Source organism: Lathamus discolor, chromosome 4 (genome assembly GCF_037157495.1).
Source record: "Lathamus discolor isolate bLatDis1 chromosome 4, bLatDis1.hap1, whole genome shotgun sequence".
Classification (NCBI taxonomy): Eukaryota; Metazoa; Chordata; class Aves; order Psittaciformes; family Psittacidae; genus Lathamus; species Lathamus discolor.
This window is the reverse complement of record NC_088887.1, coordinates 21099909-21119769: the sequence shown is the minus strand read 5'-3', so window position 1 is coordinate 21119769 and position 19861 is coordinate 21099909. Positions and strand designations below refer to the sequence as shown.

The 19861-nt window shown below is 40.1% G+C and overlaps 2 protein-coding genes across 7 annotated transcripts in view; both read left to right on the top strand.

Moving 5' to 3' along the window:
• TBC1D23 (TBC1 domain family member 23) overlaps positions 1-5694 on the top strand; it is a 39215-nt gene extending 33521 nt beyond the window's left edge. For all 3 annotated transcript variants that reach the window (XM_065676574.1, XM_065676573.1, XM_065676572.1), the window contains 4 exons: positions 91-179; positions 1854-1989; positions 2603-2797; positions 3983-5694. In XM_065676574.1, coding sequence (XP_065532646.1) covers positions 91-179; positions 1854-1989; positions 2603-2797; positions 3983-4064 — 502 coding nt within the window. In that variant the 3' untranslated portion in view covers positions 4065-5694. The remainder of the gene's footprint in view (positions 1-90; positions 180-1853; positions 1990-2602; positions 2798-3982) is intronic.
• Positions 5695-7542: 1848 nt separating this feature from the next.
• Positions 7543-18433, top strand: NIT2 (nitrilase family member 2). Of its 4 annotated transcripts, none has more exons than XM_065676564.1 (10): positions 7543-7649; positions 9287-9405; positions 12174-12294; positions 12415-12503; positions 13019-13112; positions 13963-14037; positions 14454-14532; positions 15145-15243; positions 16323-16378; positions 16770-18433. In XM_065676564.1, exons 1-10 carry the CDS (start codon positions 7622-7624, stop codon positions 16856-16858), a joined length of 849 nt encoding a protein of 282 aa, XP_065532636.1. In that variant the 5' UTR covers positions 7543-7621; the 3' UTR covers positions 16859-18433. The 4 variants fall into 4 exon arrangements, with proteins under 4 accessions (XP_065532636.1, XP_065532637.1, XP_065532638.1 ...); XM_065676565.1 differs by having other exon boundaries at positions 7628-7718; XM_065676566.1 differs by lacking the exon at positions 7543-7649 and adding an exon at positions 8132-8215.
• Positions 18434-19861: the final 1428 nt, after the last annotated feature.

Below are 19861 nucleotides of genomic sequence, written 5' to 3'. Positions count from 1 at the left end.
ATATGTTATTGTATGTGTCAGACCATCAGTTTGCAACTTGCTTTTCTTCTCTCACCCCATGTTCTCTCCTGCCCATTTCATTGCCAACAGACACGTAAGCAGCAGTGACAGAGTAGGAAAACCCTACCGTGGTGTGAAACCAGTATTCAGCATCGGAGATGAAGAGGAATATGATACTGGTACAGTAGAAGGTTTTCCTTTTACCTAGAATAGCTTATTTAGACAAAGTTATTAAATTTGAGAGATAAGAAGAGCATTTTACGACTGGCTTACAACTTGACATTTTTCTGTCATGTTGGATTGTGTTTGTTATGGCTGTGCTTAGGGCACTATACTGAAAGTATAGTTGGAGCTAGACTTTAGATGGCTAATGTGTACGCACCTCTCCAGTGTTTTGGACTTTGTTTTTTAGCACTGAATCTATTAATAATTGATTCATCTCTTGATATGCATGTAAAATGCTGTGGGGAAAAACACTCAATTTTTTTATTTTTTTTTTTAATCTAGTTGAAAAATTACAAAAAGGACACAACAAGACAAAACAGGAATGTCACACTTTTCACAAAGAGGAGGTTATTTTTGAGACCAGTGCTAACATTAGAATGGCACAGACCTAGTGCTGTCCTGGTTTGTTCTGTTAGCGTTAGCTCACTCCAGCCATCGTCATCTCACAAGTAACTGTTCTGTGCCCAAAAGGCGTACTTGGCTTGTGTGTGAGAAACAAACAACTAGACTAAGAATCTTTGACTTGCAAAAGAAATAGTTTAGGAAGGTTAATGAGAGAGATTCATAGGATCTTGAGCTGTTTAAATAAGAGTGATGACAAACAGCTGATCATTGTCTGCTGTAAGAACTGGGAAGGAGCAAAATGGAACTATCAGGCAGAAGCTTTAACACTAATGAGATACTGCTCTAAATGCCATGTAATTAAGTTTGCACAGCTTTTTGAGCATCCATTATAGTGTTTGGCAAAGTCTATGTGAATTCAGAAAACCACGTCCTCAAAGACCTGTCTAGAACATGTTTTCAGAAATGGTTCTTTGCTAATTTCTATATACATTTGCTTTTAAAAGCACTATTAGTAAGTAAGCAGAATCACTGCAGTGATTTGAATAAGCAAACCCAATATATGTGAAGTAAAGTTCATGTTATTTTGGTACAGAAGAATGCAAAAAGTGAGCCTGTTTCTGTATAATTGTTTTTGTGAAGTTTAGTGGTTTTGGTTTTTTTTTTTTTTTTCTGTTATAGTAAATAATTGCAATTTGCTGTAAAAAATTGAAGCCTGCTCTAGGTGGCCCTGCTTTGAGTAGGAGAGTTAGACCAGGTGACTTCCAGAGGTCCCTTCTATCCTCAGCCATTCTGTGATTATGCAAAATGAGAATGGGCTTTATTCCATTCATTTAAATTTCTTTTTTTTTTTTTTTTTTTGTGAAAACCTTTTGAAAAGTGTGGCTTTAAATCTGAATTGCTTTGAAATAAATAATTTAACAAAGTGTAGAAAACTGAGTACTACGCACCCATGTAGTTAACGTGGTTCTGGTAGTCCTTGCCAAAAACCTATTGGTGTTGTAGATGCAAAAAGTTCACATGGCTGCAAGGCAAGTCTGGACTGCAAGTGTAAGAAATCCCCTGAGTTGAAAATAGTTGTCTGCTGAGAAAGAATTAAGGGCATACATATCTGATATTTCTCTTTTTTCTTTCTTCCCTCTGAACAATTGTTTATGGCTAGGTAGGCCTTGGCTTGAACCAGTGTAGCTGCAGTGGGTTTAAGTGAGTTGAAAAATTGTCTGATGTTGTGTTTGAAAATATTTTTGTTTTTATTTTTTTACTTCTACCTCTTCCCTTCAAAACAGATGAAATTGATAGCTCTTCGATGTCAGATGATGATCGAAAAGAGGTTGTCAACATCCAAACATGGATAAATAAACCTGATGTGAAGTATAACTTCCCCTGTAATGAAGTAAAAGAAAATGGACATATGTTTCCCAGGTACTGGAATTAGTTCTAAGCTTCATCAAAATGTCTGTCATGATACATATTTGAAATATATATATATATCTATCTATCAGCTGGTTAAGTTATTCTTTACATTAAACTAGGAAATAAAGGTGTAAAACAACCTAGAACAAAATGTTAACACTATATTTGCATTCTTGTATTTGCAGTGTTACAGAATGGTAATTATGTACAAAACCTAGTATGAAGTCTTACTTTGTAAAACAAGATAGTAAGAGAAGTATTCTCAGTCTACATAGGCTTATTTTTCACGACCAGGTAGACCCAAGTACCTGTGGCTCGTGTGTTTTTTTTTTTTTTTCTTCTCTACTTGTTTTTGCCTTGTAGTACGTACCCATCTTGCCCCTAAGAATTAGTGATCTTGTTAATCGTGCAAGAGCAGAATATGCTTTGGCTTCCCCAAAGAGTACAAACCCTGTTGAATCTGGGTAGCAGAAAATTATGATGGACTTTCTCTTGGTCATGGTCGGATTTGGGAACTTGCATCTGTCTCTCTTTAAGTAGCTTATTTGTAGAATTTAGCTTTCTAAAAAGCTGATATTTAGTTCATTAGCAAATTTAACATGTATTTTTCTTTTGCTTAAAGTCATCTCCTAGTAACAGCAACTCATATGTACTGTTTGAGAGAGATTCCATCACGAAAGGGACTGGCTTACATACAGTCTCGACAGGCACTCAACTCTGTAGTGAAAATCACATCTAAGAAGAAACATCCAGAACTGATCACCTTTAAATATGGAAATAGCAGTACTTCAGGCATAGAAATTTTGGCAGTTGAAAGGTAAGCCATTTCAGTAGCAGAGACGTTAACAATATCCAGAACACTGTCAACAGGAAATCAGGGGCATGCTATAATTCCCATAATTTAGTTGAAAAGTGTGAGGTTTTTATTTAGAAATAGATAATTCAAATGTGAACTAGAAAAAAGTCAGCAGAATGAGTAGAGTTTACAAGACCTAGCAGAGAGGAACTCCACGCAAGGACAGTTTCTGGGGATGGGATGCATACAACTGGTTTGGATTTTTGTTATATGTCTTAAATGAAGACAAAGCAGACAGTACTGCAGCCAGAAGTGTGGATTTGTGAAGAGTGGCATTTAAGAAAGTGGTGTTTCTTCTGTGTTGTCTTTTCTGGGACATCAGACTCTTCCTATGCACTGCACGAGGAGTCCAGAAGCCTAACCTCAAAACTCTGAAACCCTGAAACCTGGTTCCTTAAAGTTAGGTATTGTCATGTGCAGCATTTGTGTGCTCAAGCTGGGGGAAGTCAGAGGAATGGGTAGGTAGGGCTTGTTTTTTGCTGGTGTAGCCTGTTGTTTCTTGGCACTAACCAAGTTGGTGACACCAGCTGGACATTTTCTCATCCTTTTCTTTGGGGAGAACAGTGTGCAGGGGTGCTCTGGTTTTACAAGAAGTGGAACTGAGTTTCCTAGCTAACTAGAGAAGTTGTTTTATGCCTGTTGACCTCTTAGAATGAGATTAGTTGGGTAGTAGGTCAGACACAGATAAATGAAAAGGTTGCAGAGAACTTTGCTGCTTGTTGAATTACTTCATCACCACCTTGTTGACTGGAGCAAATCCAGAAGAGAGAGTATCATAAATAAATAATCTAGAGCTATCTATGAGAATTAAAATAAAAATAGAATACGAGGACTGCTGTGCTTCAGTCAGACAGTGCTGTCTATAGAGATCTTAACCTCACTGATCTATGCTACTGTCAATTAATGAAGAACTTTTCCTTTCCAGGATGGCCTGTGAAGTACTCCTCAACAGTTCTAAATTCACGAATGAAACCGTTTCATAGTATAAATGGGAATTAAATGTTACTTTCTCAGTAATTTTTCATCTCAATATATTCCCCTCCTGCCTCCCCCTAGGTTGTGCCAGTAGAAAAATCAAAGCAAGAATTATTGAATTAATGCTCAATAATTTTATAGTGAATTAATGATGGCTTTTTTTTTTTTAAGGTATTTGATTCCAAATGCAGGTGATGCTACCAAAGCCATAAAACAACAGATCATGAAAGTATTGGACGCCTTGGAGAGTTAGTAACTAAAGACTCTGTAGAGAATGGTTTATAAAGAGGCAACCAAGATACTGTATGTGGACACAAGCTGACTGTTTCCCAACTCAGTACTAATTTAAGAGAATTTTTCTGTTTGCTGATGGGAGTGCCTGAGTAGCAGGCTTAAGATAGGGTAAATTATTATCAACTTCTGAATGGGATTTTTAGTTTTTTAATTATATTGGTTTTGTTTTCAAGAAATGCTTATTATAAAGGTCAGTTTGTTTCAATTTTAATACAGCTTTAATGTGAGTCATCTGCATCTGCAAGAGAAAATACAGCTAGGCTTGCATTAAGTATGTTAAAGCAAAGAAGCACTGCCAGATACAGAGAAGCAGTTGAAAACAGAATGGATTTCAAATTACTGTTGCTTGAAAGTAAAATGTCTCCATTACATACAGTATATAAATTTGACTTTGCCTACTGGGTAGTATCAAGGACTGATTGATACTTGGGTTTATGAGCAGAATATAAAGATCCTAGCAGTACTGGATCCTTCTCATTAGAAATGGCTAAGTCCAGCTTGGGCTGCAGATAAATGGAAAAAATGCAAGCAATTTATAAAACTGACTTTTTTAAAAGTCTTATCCACTACTATGTTAAATAATTTGAAATGTTGGTAGGGTATTTTTAAATCCTAAAACGAAGTGTGGACCATAGGCTTTTACTACAGGGTTGTGATTTTTATTTTTTTTTTTAATTATGCAGTATTTTAAATTTCATAGGTTGAGGCTGTTTCTCTTGTAAAGATGAATGTGTGCATTGAAATGGAAGTTAATGCTTCTTGACAGAATGTGACAGTTGACAACAAGTTACCTTGCTCCTCAGAAACAGAATATGTAAGATAATAATTAGACCTTTAACAGCCTTCAGTTCAGCACAGAAGTATGTGCTGGTTGAAGGTGTTTAGCAAAAAAATGAGCACACAAAGTGAAGAGATGCAAGCATTATATGTCTGTCATAAATGTATTCATTACCTGTTGCCTTCATTGTTCCAAGCATTTTAACTAACATCATCTAAACTAGTAAATGTTTCAGAGACAGCAACTGTGTGATTGCTTATCAGCAGCTTTCCACTTGTTCCAAGAACTGCTCTCTTGTTAAGTAAGTTCAGTACAGGAATGTCCTTATGGCTGAGGCATAGCATCTTTAGAGGCTGATGTGGAAATTACCAAAATGAAAACCTGTGAATTGATGCAGCATTGGGAGGTAAAATGAAACTGATCTTTATAAAAAAAAAACAGTCATTCTAAGTTATTCTACTTGGAATCAAGCTGGGGCACCTTAATTCTGGGACTAACTCCTTTTTTATTTTTTTTTCTTTTTTTTTCCTCTTTTTTTTTTTTTTCTGTTTTAGTATCTGAATACACACCAATAGAACTTGAACTGTTGAAGATATTTGCATGAATTGCACCTGGGGTAGTGCTCACTTATTTGTAGTTTTGCCCAGAAGCTGTTGTATTCCAATTTCCTCTTCCTACTCCCTTCTGAAAATTTCCTGAAGAGTCTCTGACTCTGTGCCTACTTCAGCAATGAGATTTTTTTCATGGAAAGATGTTTGTGTTACTGTTTATAAACTACAGTTGTAAATAAACCAGTACAATTTGACCATAACTTGTTCTGCCTGAAAGCATTTAGTTGCATACTGTTTGAGTTCTCTGAATCAACAGTTTTTCCTAACGGTATTTTGTAACTGGAAGTGAATTTGATCTTTGGAGTGGAAGAAACTGATTATGGATCATAGGGAGCTACTGTCATTGACATCTTAATGTAAGTATTTTGGAATTCAGACTTTGACTAATTTCACTAAATACTTGTGGGTGAGCCATAGTAAACATTCATAGAAAGGTCAAAATGAGGTAACAAATGGTCAAATAGAAATGGTTGCTGCATAAATTCCAGGCTTCCCAGTGTATTTTTAGATTATAAAAATGTTGGAAAATGCATTCTGGTAGTCATTGGCAGGGTGGTATATGGAAAGTACACTCAGTTGTTAAACGGGTGTATTTGGGTATTAAATATGGAAAGTGGGTAACATGCATGCTTCTCTGAGGACAACAAATACAGACCTTTTCAGATCTACAGAAAGTAAAGCTACAGTAAATCAGTTCTTGAATCTCTTCTGTGTAAGAATGTATAATCCAAGCCAAGAATGTATAATCCAATTTGTAATTTTCTGAGACAGTCTGCAAGTTATCAACAGACTCCTGATCTTACAAAGCTCAGTCCAAACTACGAATAATTTCAGTGCTGTTTTATGTGTCTCTACCCACAATTTAAAGGCTACTCTTGCCTCGTAGCATGTTTATCTGTAGTTAGTGTGTCCGTTACAAAACCTGTATTGCTAAGCAGAAACTCCAATTATAGTACTGGAGTGACTGTTTCTGAAAAGAAAAAGCTCTTCTATGTCCTGTCCATCTTGGAGTAATTTTTTTTTTTTAATTGTTTTGCCAGAGGTTTGCAGCCCCTTGTTTTGTTGTGCATGCACTGCTGTCTGTGGTGGTGAATGTGAGATGACAGCTGCAGTGTTGCTGGGGGCTTGATTTTTATTTTAATCTGTTTTGCTGAAATAAAAATAAGGTCTGTAACAGGAAAAATCCACTCTTTTCAGAGTAAGCTCTCTTGCTAAATGGGAGCTCTTTTGTGTTTTGTAGCCAGGGTCAGTGCTTCTGCATTCACTGATGGCTCTTCAGTTTTCACAAATCCTTGTAGATTCTGATCTGTATGAGAATTCGTACAGAACTTCACATGTATTACCCACCAAAAATACTCGTGACTCTGGAGGTGCAGTTTTATTTACACTGCCTTCTCCAGATGTAAGATTACTTGCTGTTCTTGCAGTTTAGATCCTGTTAGGCCTTACCATGTGGGTTTTACACATGTGTAAGATACGGATCACTCTGGATTACTCATCTTTGCCCTGTCTGCTCTCATCTATTTTCAACTCGTGGAGATACTTTTGCATGAGCAGTACTGCCTCTATGCAACATGAACCTGCAGTTCTAACTGGCTTTTAAAAAGCTCAAGATTGTAACATAAACACACGAGGCAGCCGTGCTCTGTATTGAGTAAAGGGGAGCACTCTGTGTTTAAAGCTAGTAATAAAAACAGCATGGCAGTTAGCAGTTTTAGTAGTAGCTCAGGAGATTCTGTTCTCGTAAAGGAAGATGGTGATTCCCAGGTAAGTTCGCTGTAAACTCGTACAGACCTCTTGGAACGAGCCTAACACGTGCTCCGTGGAGCACCAAGAGGCTGGTGCTGATTTGGCACCACACCAGTACTCCCAACAAAGCCTCAGCGGCACTTGGGCCCCGAGATACGTCATCCCCTGAACCTTCGTGCACCGCTGCCTGACAAAGCTGCCGTGGGGAAGCGCTGCGAAATCGGGTCGAGGAACGAGCCGAAGTCTCAGGGCAGGACAAGGTCGGTTTTAACACCGGTACTGTGGAGGAAGCGCGCCTGCGCGTTTCCCGCCGGGACACTGGCGGACTACACTTCCCGGCAGGCCCGGCGCTGGGAGGGGGAGCCGGGACACTCGGGAATGCGGGCGGTGCGCGCAGGCATGGCTAGTGAGTGATGGCGGGCGCGGAGGGGTCTTCTGCTTCTCACACTGATGCCCGTCCCTCCCTACCGGCGGGGTAGGCACCGGCCAGCGGCGTGGGGGAGAAGGGCCGGGGTGGCACTCACTGAACCTGTCCCTCCGGCGTGGCGCCGGCCTCCCGTCCCAGGCCCCAGCCGGTCAGAGGCGCCGCTGCCTAGTGCCGGCTTCCCTGCTCGCTCTGGAGCTCTGCGGAGCCACCGCCTGTCCTCAGCCAGCTGGGGCCGCCCCTAGCCGCTGCCGGCGTCTTGTCTCCTCTGGGCCCTCACCTTCCGCTGACTGGACGCAACCAGGCGGCCGCAGACTTGGCGGGTGCTGCCGGAGCTCAGTCCTGCGGCTCAGTGCTGGGCGCTGCCCCCCAGCCTTGCTGGGGTGGGAAATAGCCAGAGGGATCTGCCCGCCTTGCTGCTGGTCAGTCCCGGAGCCGCTGTCGGTGCGTCTCCCGGCACTGGTGCAGTGATCCGCTTGTTGAGGGATGCGATCTGAAACAAGCGCGAGAAGCGTAGCTGCTGATGTTTTTAAAAACCCTGCTTCATGGTGATACAATTTGAACTATTATTTTACTCTGATACACTTTCATCTGGTTGTGGTTTGCACTGCTATAGCTTATTCTAAGAATTGCTTTTGAAGAAGTTTTTGAAGCAGCTTAGCAAGCCTGGAAGGAGAGCTCCTGGGCCTCCACAGCACTGTTGAATGTTTCTCTGTATTTGTTACTTCTGCATCTGATCGTTTTTAAACAAAACTATGGGCACAAAAGCATGTATTCTGTTGTGGCTGAGCTTTAATTTTGCCCTTTTAACAAACTCCAAAACTGAGGGGTAGGGAAAATAAGTTTCATGGCTTCCTGGTGTTTTAAACATTATGAGAAGGAAGTTAAGATTTTTCTTAGTAGATGGTTTGGGGTTTGTTTTTTTTTTTTGTTTGTTTGTTTGTTTGTTTGTTTTTTGTGGTTTTGTTTTATGTCCGTTTTCAGAAGTGAATTTATGCCAAAATTTAAATCCTTTTGGTGTCAGATTTCCCTGAACATGTGCAACAAATACGGGAAAGTTTTAGGCACATTCCCAGTATGGTTATCTAGGTCTGGAAGCCAACTATGATTACATCTATTCAAAATCTCAGTGAAGCTTTGTTTACTCAATAAGACGAATACTGAGAGTCTCACTTGATTCAGTTCTTCCTGTTTACCTGACTAGCGAGGTTGTGTGTTGCCTGCAGCTTTTTCTTTATATTATAGTGATCTCTGAGTGCATCACATGGGAGTTTTCCAGGGAAGAGAGGTGCTGTGAAACTGGGATACTTCTCTTTATGAAGCCTTTCATTAAAAAAAAAAATAAAATAGGCAAATGCTAGCAGCATTTTAGAACATGCAGTGCTCATCAGGGATGGGCACAACAAAAAGGCTCATGAAGCATGTAGCATGTTCTCCCTGTGTTAAGAGACTGTTTCCAGAGTCATAGGTGGACTGCAAAATAAGGTGGAAGTAGTTTATGCGTATGTCAATGTGTAAGTAAATCCGTTTTGTTAAATGCTCATTAGTGAACTGAAATTTTGAAGATTTTTTTTTCCTGGGGGAATTCTGCTGACCAAGTTTTTCTTTTCTGCCACTAGACTTCCGCCTAGCTCTTATTCAGCTCCATGTATCTGCTGTTAAATCGGAGAACCTTCAGCGAGCCTGTGGGCTGGTGAGAGAAGCATCAGCTAAAGGAGCTAAAGTTGTAGCTCTTCCTGTGAGTACAGATCATGGTCTATATAGTACCTGTAACTCAAACCCTTGGAAACCTCTTTCTAGTGTTACTAATGTATTATATATTCCCGTTTCTCTCTGGATAGCTTAGATGCTTGTATGAGGCTCCAAAATAAGAAAAACAAAAAAGAGCAGGGTTTCTGTCTAGAGGCATACTTAAGAGGGAGGGAGGAAGAAGAAGAAAGTACTGTCTTTTTTCTTGTGCTATAAGAATCTGGTTAAGTTTTTGCTGGTTTAAATCCCAGGTAGTTCTGTTACTGGTATGTTCTGGTTTCACCAAAGTGGCACTGTGGTTTGAGTCTTTGCAGAAGCCTTTTGTGCTACAAGTGTAAGGAAAGGCAATTTTCAGCTAAAGTATGTTGGTTTGAAGATGAAAGAGAACAGGTATGCAGCGACTCATTTTGCTGTAATTGTTCCAGATTAGATAGTACATGAGAAACATGATAGACATTTCTAACAGGTAAGTTGTGGCTGAATTATGATTAAAAAATATTTCTCTTGTGACTTCCTTTTGTGGGATCATAAATAGTCACTTAAAATTACTGATAATTTCTGATTTACTTTCTGGACTTCAGTCAGGATCACCTTGCTGAATTTTCACACAGATGAGGGTGCCTGCAGGGAGGCAACCTTCCCAGTGCAGCTTGGAGCTTTTTCCTCTCTTCCTGGGGGTACATGCATTACCCCTGTGCCCTGCAGCATCTGACTCAGAAGCGCAAAGTTCTTCTCTGAGTGAACTTTTAGTCTGAATGCTTTACAGTCAGAATGTTTTCCCCCTGCTGTCACAGCAGGACAAACCTTCACAGTTCCTCTGTGCTAACAGTTCTTGTGTTTCAAATGTGACCTTTGATTATTCTGGCAGAGCCAGAATAACCAAAGAGATTATCTGTTATTTGCTAGTTTCTTCATATGTACAAACATTGAGTTTTCCAGACCTATTTAGTTGAGATACTCACTTTGCCAATGATAATCTATGCTTGTAGAGTAAAACCTGTAAAGCAAGGGCAAGTTTTTCACAGGCTTTTGGGAGGTAAATTTTGCTCTGGCATTAAGATGTGGGCATGAAACGTTCTCTTCACTTTTTTTTTAAGTCACATTATAGAAAGAATAACTTGCACTGACTATATAATCTACACTTCTGCAGAGGCATGTGGCAGTTTTCCTGTGACATGTTAGCCTTGATGTGTTAATTTTATTTTATTTTTTAATTTCTGAAGCGGGAAAAATTTGTGAGAGAAAAACAATTTGTAATGGTTCTGGATAGAGAAATAAAAACAGAATACATTTAAATCTAGAAATTGATAGAAAGCCATTCAAAGATCTGTCCCTGTATTCTACCACTTTGGAGAGCACAGAAGTGGGTCATCTGTGCAGACATTCTACAGTTTTGTTCCAGCATCAGCTTAGGAGCAACTGCATGCACTGCTGCTACAAGCTTGCACAGAGCTCTGCCTGTCCTCTTGAGCCCATGGTTTCAGTCCCACCCTCACTGACACTGCAAGGGGCTAGATGCAGGTGGGGGCAGCTGGCATTGCTTTCACTTCCTTGGAGTTCAGGCCTGCATTTTCAAAAGCCTCGGGAGGTCATTTGACAACCTGCAGAGACTTCTCTTCTGCCTCTTCTGTGTACAGACTCTGCTGTGGGTGAGCTCGCATCTTGCTTGGCCTAGTGACTATATGTGGGGCAAAAAAGTCCATCCAATTTTGATTTAATTATTCAGCTCAGTAGAATCCTCTGCAGTTATTAGGAAGTTTGCCTGAGCAGTTAAGGCATAAATTTTTATTGTGCTATTCACAGCTTGATTTTTTTTTTTTTATTTTTTTAAATTTTTTAGGGGGCAGGTAGTGGTATGTGATGTGTTTTGTTACAACTTCCAGTGTGCAGAGGTAACAACTGAGGCAGATTCTTGGGCTGAGAATTGCTTGCCAAAGAGTAGGTGCTGGTACTGTTTCATAGCCTATCTGTGGCCTTAGCTTTACTCCCTTAGGGGACAAAAAAAGTGTTGGGGGGTGTCACACATCCTCACAGAGCTGCTAAATATAGTGCAGAGTAAAAGTTCTGGATATCTTGGACATCTCAAATAGCTTTTAGCCTTGTAGCTTAGACATCTAAACTGCTCTGTTAATCTTACTGTCTAAAGATTACATGCCTGGTTCTGAGGGATAGCAAATCTTTAACTTGAGCCTAGGACAGAAGACACTGTTCAGTTGTGACGAAATGGTGTTTGAAGGATTTATTTTATTATTTTTTTTTAGCAAAAGAATAAGTAATTTTGAGAAATGCATGCTTTTGCATAAGTCTTTTTATAAATGAAGACATCGTGGGCTGTGGGTGGACACGAGCATCTCAGTTTTGAGATAATTTATTTAGCTTGTAACCTGTCAAATAAGCTAGGTGGAACTTGGCTCATTGTTCTGATGAGAACATCCCTTGTGATCTTGCTGAGTCTAGACTGATAAATGTGCTAGTCTTGTTACTTGCAGCTTGCATGATACTCCTAGCTCACGTTCTGTTTGGCGTGCAGTCACACTAACAAACCTACTGCATTTTCTCTAATTCTTAAAGGTCTCTCTGGCCTCCTGAGATACTTTCTGGTTTGCTTATTGAGCTCCTGTAAACTAAACTCCTGTAACTAAAGATTGAATGAGAACAGTGATGAAGAAGAGTTAAAAAGATCAAGTACATATCTTTGCGGCGGTGTTATTGGATTTTTGGATTTTAACTGTTGGGGTTTTTTTTCCTGAATTCCAGGAATGCTTTAATTCTCCCTATGGAACCCAATACTTTAAGGAGTATGCAGAGAAGATCCCTGGGGAATCAACACAAAAGCTCTCAGAAGTTGCAAAGGAGTGCAGCATATATCTTGTCGGAGGTAGTTTACTCTTGGTAACCTGTCTCATTGAGGGAAAAAATGGGCCATGTCTATTAATGCCACTGGATCATAATTCCATATAATACATTGAGTGGAATCTTTGTTCTCATCTTTATAAAGGATCCATTCCAGAAGAGGATGGTGGAAAGCTATATAATACATGTGCTGTCTTTGGGCCTGATGGTGCAATGTTGGCAAAGCACAGGAAGGTAAAATAGCAGAATGTTGTCATTAGAAGGTTTCTCAGCAGTGTTACACAAATTATTTTATCTGTGCCTGAAGGTGATGGGCAATAGTAGAATCTTGCATTAATAATAAGCTGTGTACTGCCAGTAAAACTGCATGCGAATTTTATTTGGGACAAGTAAACACCCCTTCCAAAGGCAGTCATAAATTTGTTCTGGGTAAGGATGGCAAAATGAAGAAGTCATAACTGGCTTTTCCCAGATGCTGGGAAAACTGGGTTGGGTTTGTTTCGGAGGGTTGGGGGTGGTTGGGGAGGGTTGGGTTTTTTTCTCCCCAAATACCTTCAGACATGTATATTTCTGTAAAGAAAAAGCCTGCTTTAAATCATCTTTAGCAGATTTCACAATCTTAAGCAATGTTTAGTTGAGATCCTGACAAAAGAGAAGTCTGGATAATGGTAACTAGAAAACACATGCCCAATAGAAAGAGGCCGAAGTACCAAGAACAGAAATTGTTATTAATCATACTATAATTACAGGTTCATTTGTTTGACATTAATGTTCCTGGGAAGATACAGTTCAAAGAGTCTGAAACACTGAGTCCAGGGAATAGTTTCTCCATGTTTGATACTCGTGAGTATAAGACAAGCCCTTTCTGTAAGGACTTCTACCACAGAAACACTACAGGAGTTTTCTTCCCTGTCATGGATTCACTGTCAACCCAGCAATGGATTTTTAGACTAACAAACAGATTTACAGCAGGCATTTGAAAACCATGGCAAATACTGTTTAAGTTTGCTCCAAGTGCGTAGGTCACTTCTGAAACTGTTAGAAAGGCAGTGTTGTTTGGAGCAAGTGATTGCTGAAGGACAGAGTAGAAAGGGTTGAAGCATACATCATGGCACTTCTGTTAATAAATAACAGTCCTATTGACTTGCTAAAGAGAAGTTACTGTATTTTTTTTTTTAATAGCAGTTACATCTTTAAAATGGTTCCTATAGAACATGCCTTGAAAAAGAATATATGTAGCAAACAGCTACACTGGCAAATTGTTTCATGTGAGGATGATACAATAATGGAGACTGTAAATCCTATTCCAGCATTCTTGAATCAGCTACATTCTTTAGTCCATGAAGAGCAGCGAGTGCTTTTTTTTCTTGAGAAGAAAACAAATGGAAAACCTGCAGCTAAATCAGAGAGACATTACACACAGAGAGGCATTACACACAGACCTGCATTAACATGATTTTGTGGAAATGGCTGGTTTTGAAGGATAGACTGCTTCTCACAGTTTTCCTGTCATCATGAAGCATGAATTCTCCCCCACAAATAGCCAGTGCTTGTTACAGATAAGGATACACATTTAAATACAGCTTTTCTTGTTACTGTAAGACATGTAAAATAACAACTGGCAGGGAGTATTGATTGCTTTCATGTACTTCTGATAGTAATATGACTGTTGTCTCTTGTATTTTGAGAACAGCATACTGTAAAGTGGGCCTGGGCATCTGCTATGATATCAGATTTGCTGAGATGGCTCAAGTCTACGGACAGAAAGGTGAGGCTGGGTCACCTAATGGAGCACAGTTAGCCATACGGTCTGAACTGTGCCGAGCCGTTTCAGGGTGGTACCTACTGTATGTGATCAGGCACTCTTACCTGCACCCAGTAACACTGAATGTTTCTTGTGGCTGAGGGTTTGTTATTGAAATGAGTGTCTGTTCTCCTTGAGCAAATTAACAGCCATTTCCTGATACATGTTTGCCAATGGAGATGGGGATATCCCCACTTTCGGTAATGTATCACAGGGCTTTGCTGACATAAGTAACTACCTGTGTAAACATGGACAGGCTCTGGTTCCATTTTGGGCGATACTGTAAGAAACCTTGCCTTGAGTCTCAATGTGAAGGACCACTCTAGGGTACATCATCTTCCCCTTAATCATGGTTTGGTTCTAATTTTCTTTTACTAAAGGTTGCCAGCTGCTGATCTATCCAGGAGCTTTTAACCTGACAACAGGACCAGCCCATTGGGAACTGCTACAAAGGGGGCGGTAAGAACAAATAACAGCTTATCCTCCTGTTCCAGAGGGAGCTTTAGCACACAGAACCCAACTGTTGTGTTCCAAATCACACTATACACCAGGAGTGGTGCTGCAGGGCCACTCTGCTATCAGAGCTCTGCTGTTCCTCAAGCCTTGCATGGGACACCAAAACGATTTTGCTGTCAAGGAGAAAAGCAGTAAATGCTTATCCTTCACTCCTGTCAGCCTCTATGCAGTTACACCCTTTCAAGGGCCTTTTCCCCATGACTCTGTGAGCACCCCTCACAGACAAATTCTAGACCGAAGTGCTGATAACAGTTTGATAACTGGTCTAACTACAGATAGAAGTAGACTCTGAGATTCCCGAATGCAGTATTACTTATTCATTTGGTCAGCTTCAATCAACTTTGCTACATTCTACCCGCTTAACTCTGGAGCAGGTGCTAGAGTCTTCAGCTTTCTCTGACCATTATATCAATTACAATATTGCTACTCCTTAAAAGGATGTATAGCTTGTCCTTCAGAGTGAATTCTTTCTCTTCTGCTTAATAAATCGGTGGTATTTTTAAAAACATCTACTCACTTTTTTCTCCCCTTTCCATTATTTTCCTGTGAACACAGAGCTGTTGATAATCAAGTCTACGTAGCTGCCGTATCTCCTGCTAGAGATGAAAAAGCATCCTATGTTGCCTGGGGCCACAGCACTGTAGTAAATCCGTGGTAAGTTCAGAAAACAAAACAAAAACAAAACCCCACCTTTTCTTGTTTAAAAGGTAAGTTTTACCTGGTCATAACACTTCAGTGCCACATTTCCAATTACTCTTCAAAATGTCAAGTTCTTGGTAAGAAGTACCTAAGACTTAAGCCTATATTTTCAAAAGCAGGCTTTAAGACTGACTGAAAAATGAGAAGGAAACCGAAACTAGTTTAACAGTATGTATTCTTTTTGGTAGCAAGAAAGGTACTTAAATCTAGCATTTAGCATTAGTTAAATTGCTGACCTTTTCAACTTGTTCCTGAAGTTCAGTCCATTATGTACTATGCAGTATGATAATTCTCTTTGCAGAACTGAACCATCTTAAATTACTTACTTACACAAAACTATTCAGTTTCTCCAAATAACACTGCTTTGACATAAAAAAGAACGTCTTCAGCTAGGCAAGAAACGTATTCTGACTTAAGCAGAAGTCACACAGATGCCCAGGAGGTAAAAGTGACCAAATCTTCAAGCAGCGACTTCTCTTTCCAAAGCAATCCACTGATGATTTATTCTGTCCAGATGACTGCAAAGTAAGAAAAGCTTTATCTGTGTCTTGAACTTTTCACTTTGTATAATGAAAGCAGTCACAGAACACCTAGTGGGAGACAGGATAAATAACATTCAGTAGCTTATGCAGAGAAAAAGTATACTCCTCTTAAAAGCCAGCAGGATCTGAAAGGAGAAGAGGTTAAGTCTTTGCCACATGTGGTTGCCCCTGGTGAAGTTGTTTCTTGCCCCTTGAGGTATATTTCATGCTGACATGCACAGGGTCTTATAGTTACCTTTGTCATGATTCCTGATGCCTGGAAACACCCTTGTGTTAAGTAAAGTATGCATATGTCACATATAATATGTATCACACATGAAGCCTGAAAGCCATTTCCGTCATGCCAGACTCACGAAATGCTATTTCTAGGACAGCCTATCTTTACAGCTGTAGACATAGGGGAAGAAACTCCACTTTGTACAAACAGCTCCAACTGGACTGATGCCTTGAGGCCTCTTTTAATGCTGTGAACAAATGTGCTTCATTTTGCAGGGGTGAAGTCATAGCCAAAGCTGGGGCTGAGGAAACAGTTTTATACACAGATATAGGTAAGGGTAAAGGGTTTGGGTTTTGTTCTTTTTTTATTTCTCTGCTTTTTTTCTTGAGCACAGGTCATGAGACTAAGGAGAGACAGTTTTGTAAGGCTGTAGGCTTGCACATGCAGTTAAATGATGCAGTGCCTGATGCCTTCTGTGTTGCTAGATGAAAGCAAGAACAAGCAGACCTTGACTACCCTCTTCCTGTATCCTTCCTTATGAGGAAGCTGCCACCTCAGGAAAGAGCAAAGTCGAGGTTTCCTTCAGTCCTTCTGCCTAGCTGCAGTGCCCTGCAGGCCCATTCTCCATGAAAGCTGCTCTTTTCCCTGCCTTACCCCAGAGCAAGTCAGGAGTTGTCCTGTTTGACTGTTGTTCTAATAGCTCTTTCTCTCCTCCCCTGCAGATCTGAAGAAACTTGCAGAAATACGTCAAGAGATTCCTATTTTAAGCCAGAAGCGTTGTGATCTCTATGGCATAGAGATGAAAAAGTGAAGCTGGGTGAATGGGAGGATGAAGTTGGCAAAATGGCTGCTGCTTTCATCTTTGGAAGGCTTCCTTTATTACCTGTTCCACAATCTACTGCTAAATGTGCCAATTTAAAAATTAAAAAAACCACAACAAACCCAGAAAGAAACAAACCACAAAACCCCACAGCCACCAAAAACAGCCCATAAAACCAACCAGCCAACACAAAAAATTTGCATGTGTAATCCTAAAATTCATCCAAATACAACTTTTCTATCTCCTCTCGTACTCTAGTATTTCATAGTAGTTTACAGTTATGCTAAAGCTGGAGGTAAAATCAAAGATGGAGGTAAAATCAGTTCAACACAGTAGTAATTAATACTGCTTTTTACATATCACAGTATTTTAGTTAGCTTTTGGGGAGTTTTTGTGTGGAACATAGAAATAGGAACCTTGTCCTCTGAAGTCAGTCAGCTTTGGTATTATAAACATTTCAGTGAATTATCAAATAATCTAGAAGCATGATTCTTCCACCTCTCTCCTTAGCTGTATGTGCTTTAAAGTTCCCTGAATGCCCAACATCTATACTTGGAAAGCTTAAAATTTCATACACTAAGCAAAACAGGCCAAATCCGGTCCTGCATGATTTAGGGGTAACAATCCAAGAAGCTGCGAGACTGGAGTACTACTACAGAGGAATCTGTAACAGGGTTTAGCTCATCTTTCCTCAACTATATGTATTACATTCTCCTTACTGCAATTCTTGTTTGTTGCTGAAGTGGTGCAGGGTACTGTTTTCTTAAAGCGATTCACATGCTGGCACACCTTTGCTCTGTATACTGCTTCTTTAATACAATGTCTGACTAGGTTTTAATTCTGCTGCCTGGCAATCTTCACCTGAAAAGGGTGAGAGGAGTCAGTCAAAGGGTTATAAAACTTACTGCACTAAGTCTTTCTGCCTACAATCTTTAAGACAGGTACTTTAACTGCTCAGTGTTTAAATGCATTATTGCTACTAAAGGCCAGCTTCCATGAGCTGCATGGGAAACATTCCTCACATCATTGCTTTTGCTGAAGAGACTTAAACTGATTACTAAAGGTGGCTTTAAATGCTTAAAAACAGCCTTTACCACTAGGCTTTTAGTTTTTCATCAGCAACCATGGTAAAGCAGTGAGGCTAAAGGAGATTTCAGAATACAAAATGGAGAAGAGAAGGTTCTGTCTTGCTGTAGCTAACTGCCAGTTTCCCTCAAAACCACTTTACCTTTTTGTGTTTAGCCATCCTCCTCTTCCCACAGCTGCTCTCCTGACCTATTTTTTAATGTTCTTTTGGCTTCTCTGGAACAAGTCCGTGGTTTATAGAGGAAAATTAATGGTTAAATTAAGCCAAACCCTGAGGCTTCTTTCCCTTCAAAAGACAGGTCGCACCATTCCACCCCATGGCATTTTCTATTCCAGCAGGCATTGTTTGTTTGGTCTGTACTTTTTTGCAGCATTTTGGTGTACATACTGTGCTGGAAGAAACAAGCCCCAGAGCATGAAGTGAAATGAAGATTTATTTGTTGAAAAATAAATATTAAAAAAGCAACATTTACCATTTAAGTCAAGTTTCCTGCATTAGATTAGTGCCTCCCACATTCTCAGCCAGTAGCATCCATGATGGCCATCACTGGGCTCCAACTTCTGAATCATAGCAGCCATTACACATCCATGTTTCTGAACTACTCCGTCTTCCCCTTCCCTCCCCTCTTTATAGTAGTTTAACATGCAGCAGAGCAGGAGCTAAGTACTACCTTTGGAGAATTACAGTGCAGAATTCTCATGGGCTGATCACTGAATTTTAAAAATGCAAAGTGCAGTCTGCACAAGCAACAGAATACTTGGCCTGTGCCCTCCTCCCCTGGAATCTCCAGGGGAGAGTGCCTGAGAATCTCTAGCGAGCTACTTCAGTGAACTTGTCTGAAGAGGAGACTTCAGAACTTGTCTGAAGAGGAGTCTGAAGAGCTCAATCCTCTTCAGCCTGTCAGAACAGCTTCTAAGCACCTTAAGTTTAGCAGGATGTTTTAGGGGATCTCCAGTGTGACCCACTCAGAAGCAATACAGATGGGACTGTAAATTTTGTGGGCTTCAATGAAAAAAGGTACACTATCCATTATCAGCTAGGTAGTACTTGAAGCAGTCCCTACTCAATCTCTGTTGGCAGAAAACAGGCACTTTAACTATCTGTATTATAAATATGCACCAATATTCTGTAAGTATAGAAAAACAGCCAGTAACAAGCCTGAAATAGCTCCAGAATTTCAGCCTGCAAGAATTTAAAGTCTTTTTAAAGAAAAAACAGAAAACACTATTGTATCAGGCAGTGTTACTACCAGTGCAGGTGGGAACCTTGGTTAAAGCTCCACCTAAGCTGCTCTCAATAGTTCCAAAATAAGTTACAGTACAGCTCCCTAGTATATGTTAGTTCCCTCTTCACTTTCAATCTACAATTAGATCCTAGTAATTCAAGTCACAACTTCTAAGCTCTGCTTTGGCAAAGCTGTCTCCAAGATGAACAACAGGGATTTTACATGATCAGAATTAAGACACAAGGCAACTATGTCTAGAAGTGACTTCCCAGAGTGCCTGGACTACACCAGGCTTATCCACGCTTTCACTACCAGCTTCCTAAGTTTTGATAGATTTATTTTCTTTAAATAGCAGCAATACTTGTTTCACTTTAGCTCTCCATCCCTACTAAAGGAAGCATTGCTCACAGTTCCCATGCACACCTGGCTTCAAGTAAACCCTTAACTGTATCATTCATTCACTAAAGGGATTCACCGGCATACACTGATTAATGGGGTGTCAGCCACCAGACTCCCAGCTTTCCTGGCTGGATTTCCTTTTTCCCTGTAATATTCAGCTCTCAAAATCATATCTCTGTGGGTGATGGATGCAGTCACAGAGAAAAGACTTCTTAATTCCATGTCTCCTCATTTTTTCTTGAAGGTTGAAGTGGGAGAAGATGGGAGGGAGTCAGTCATCATT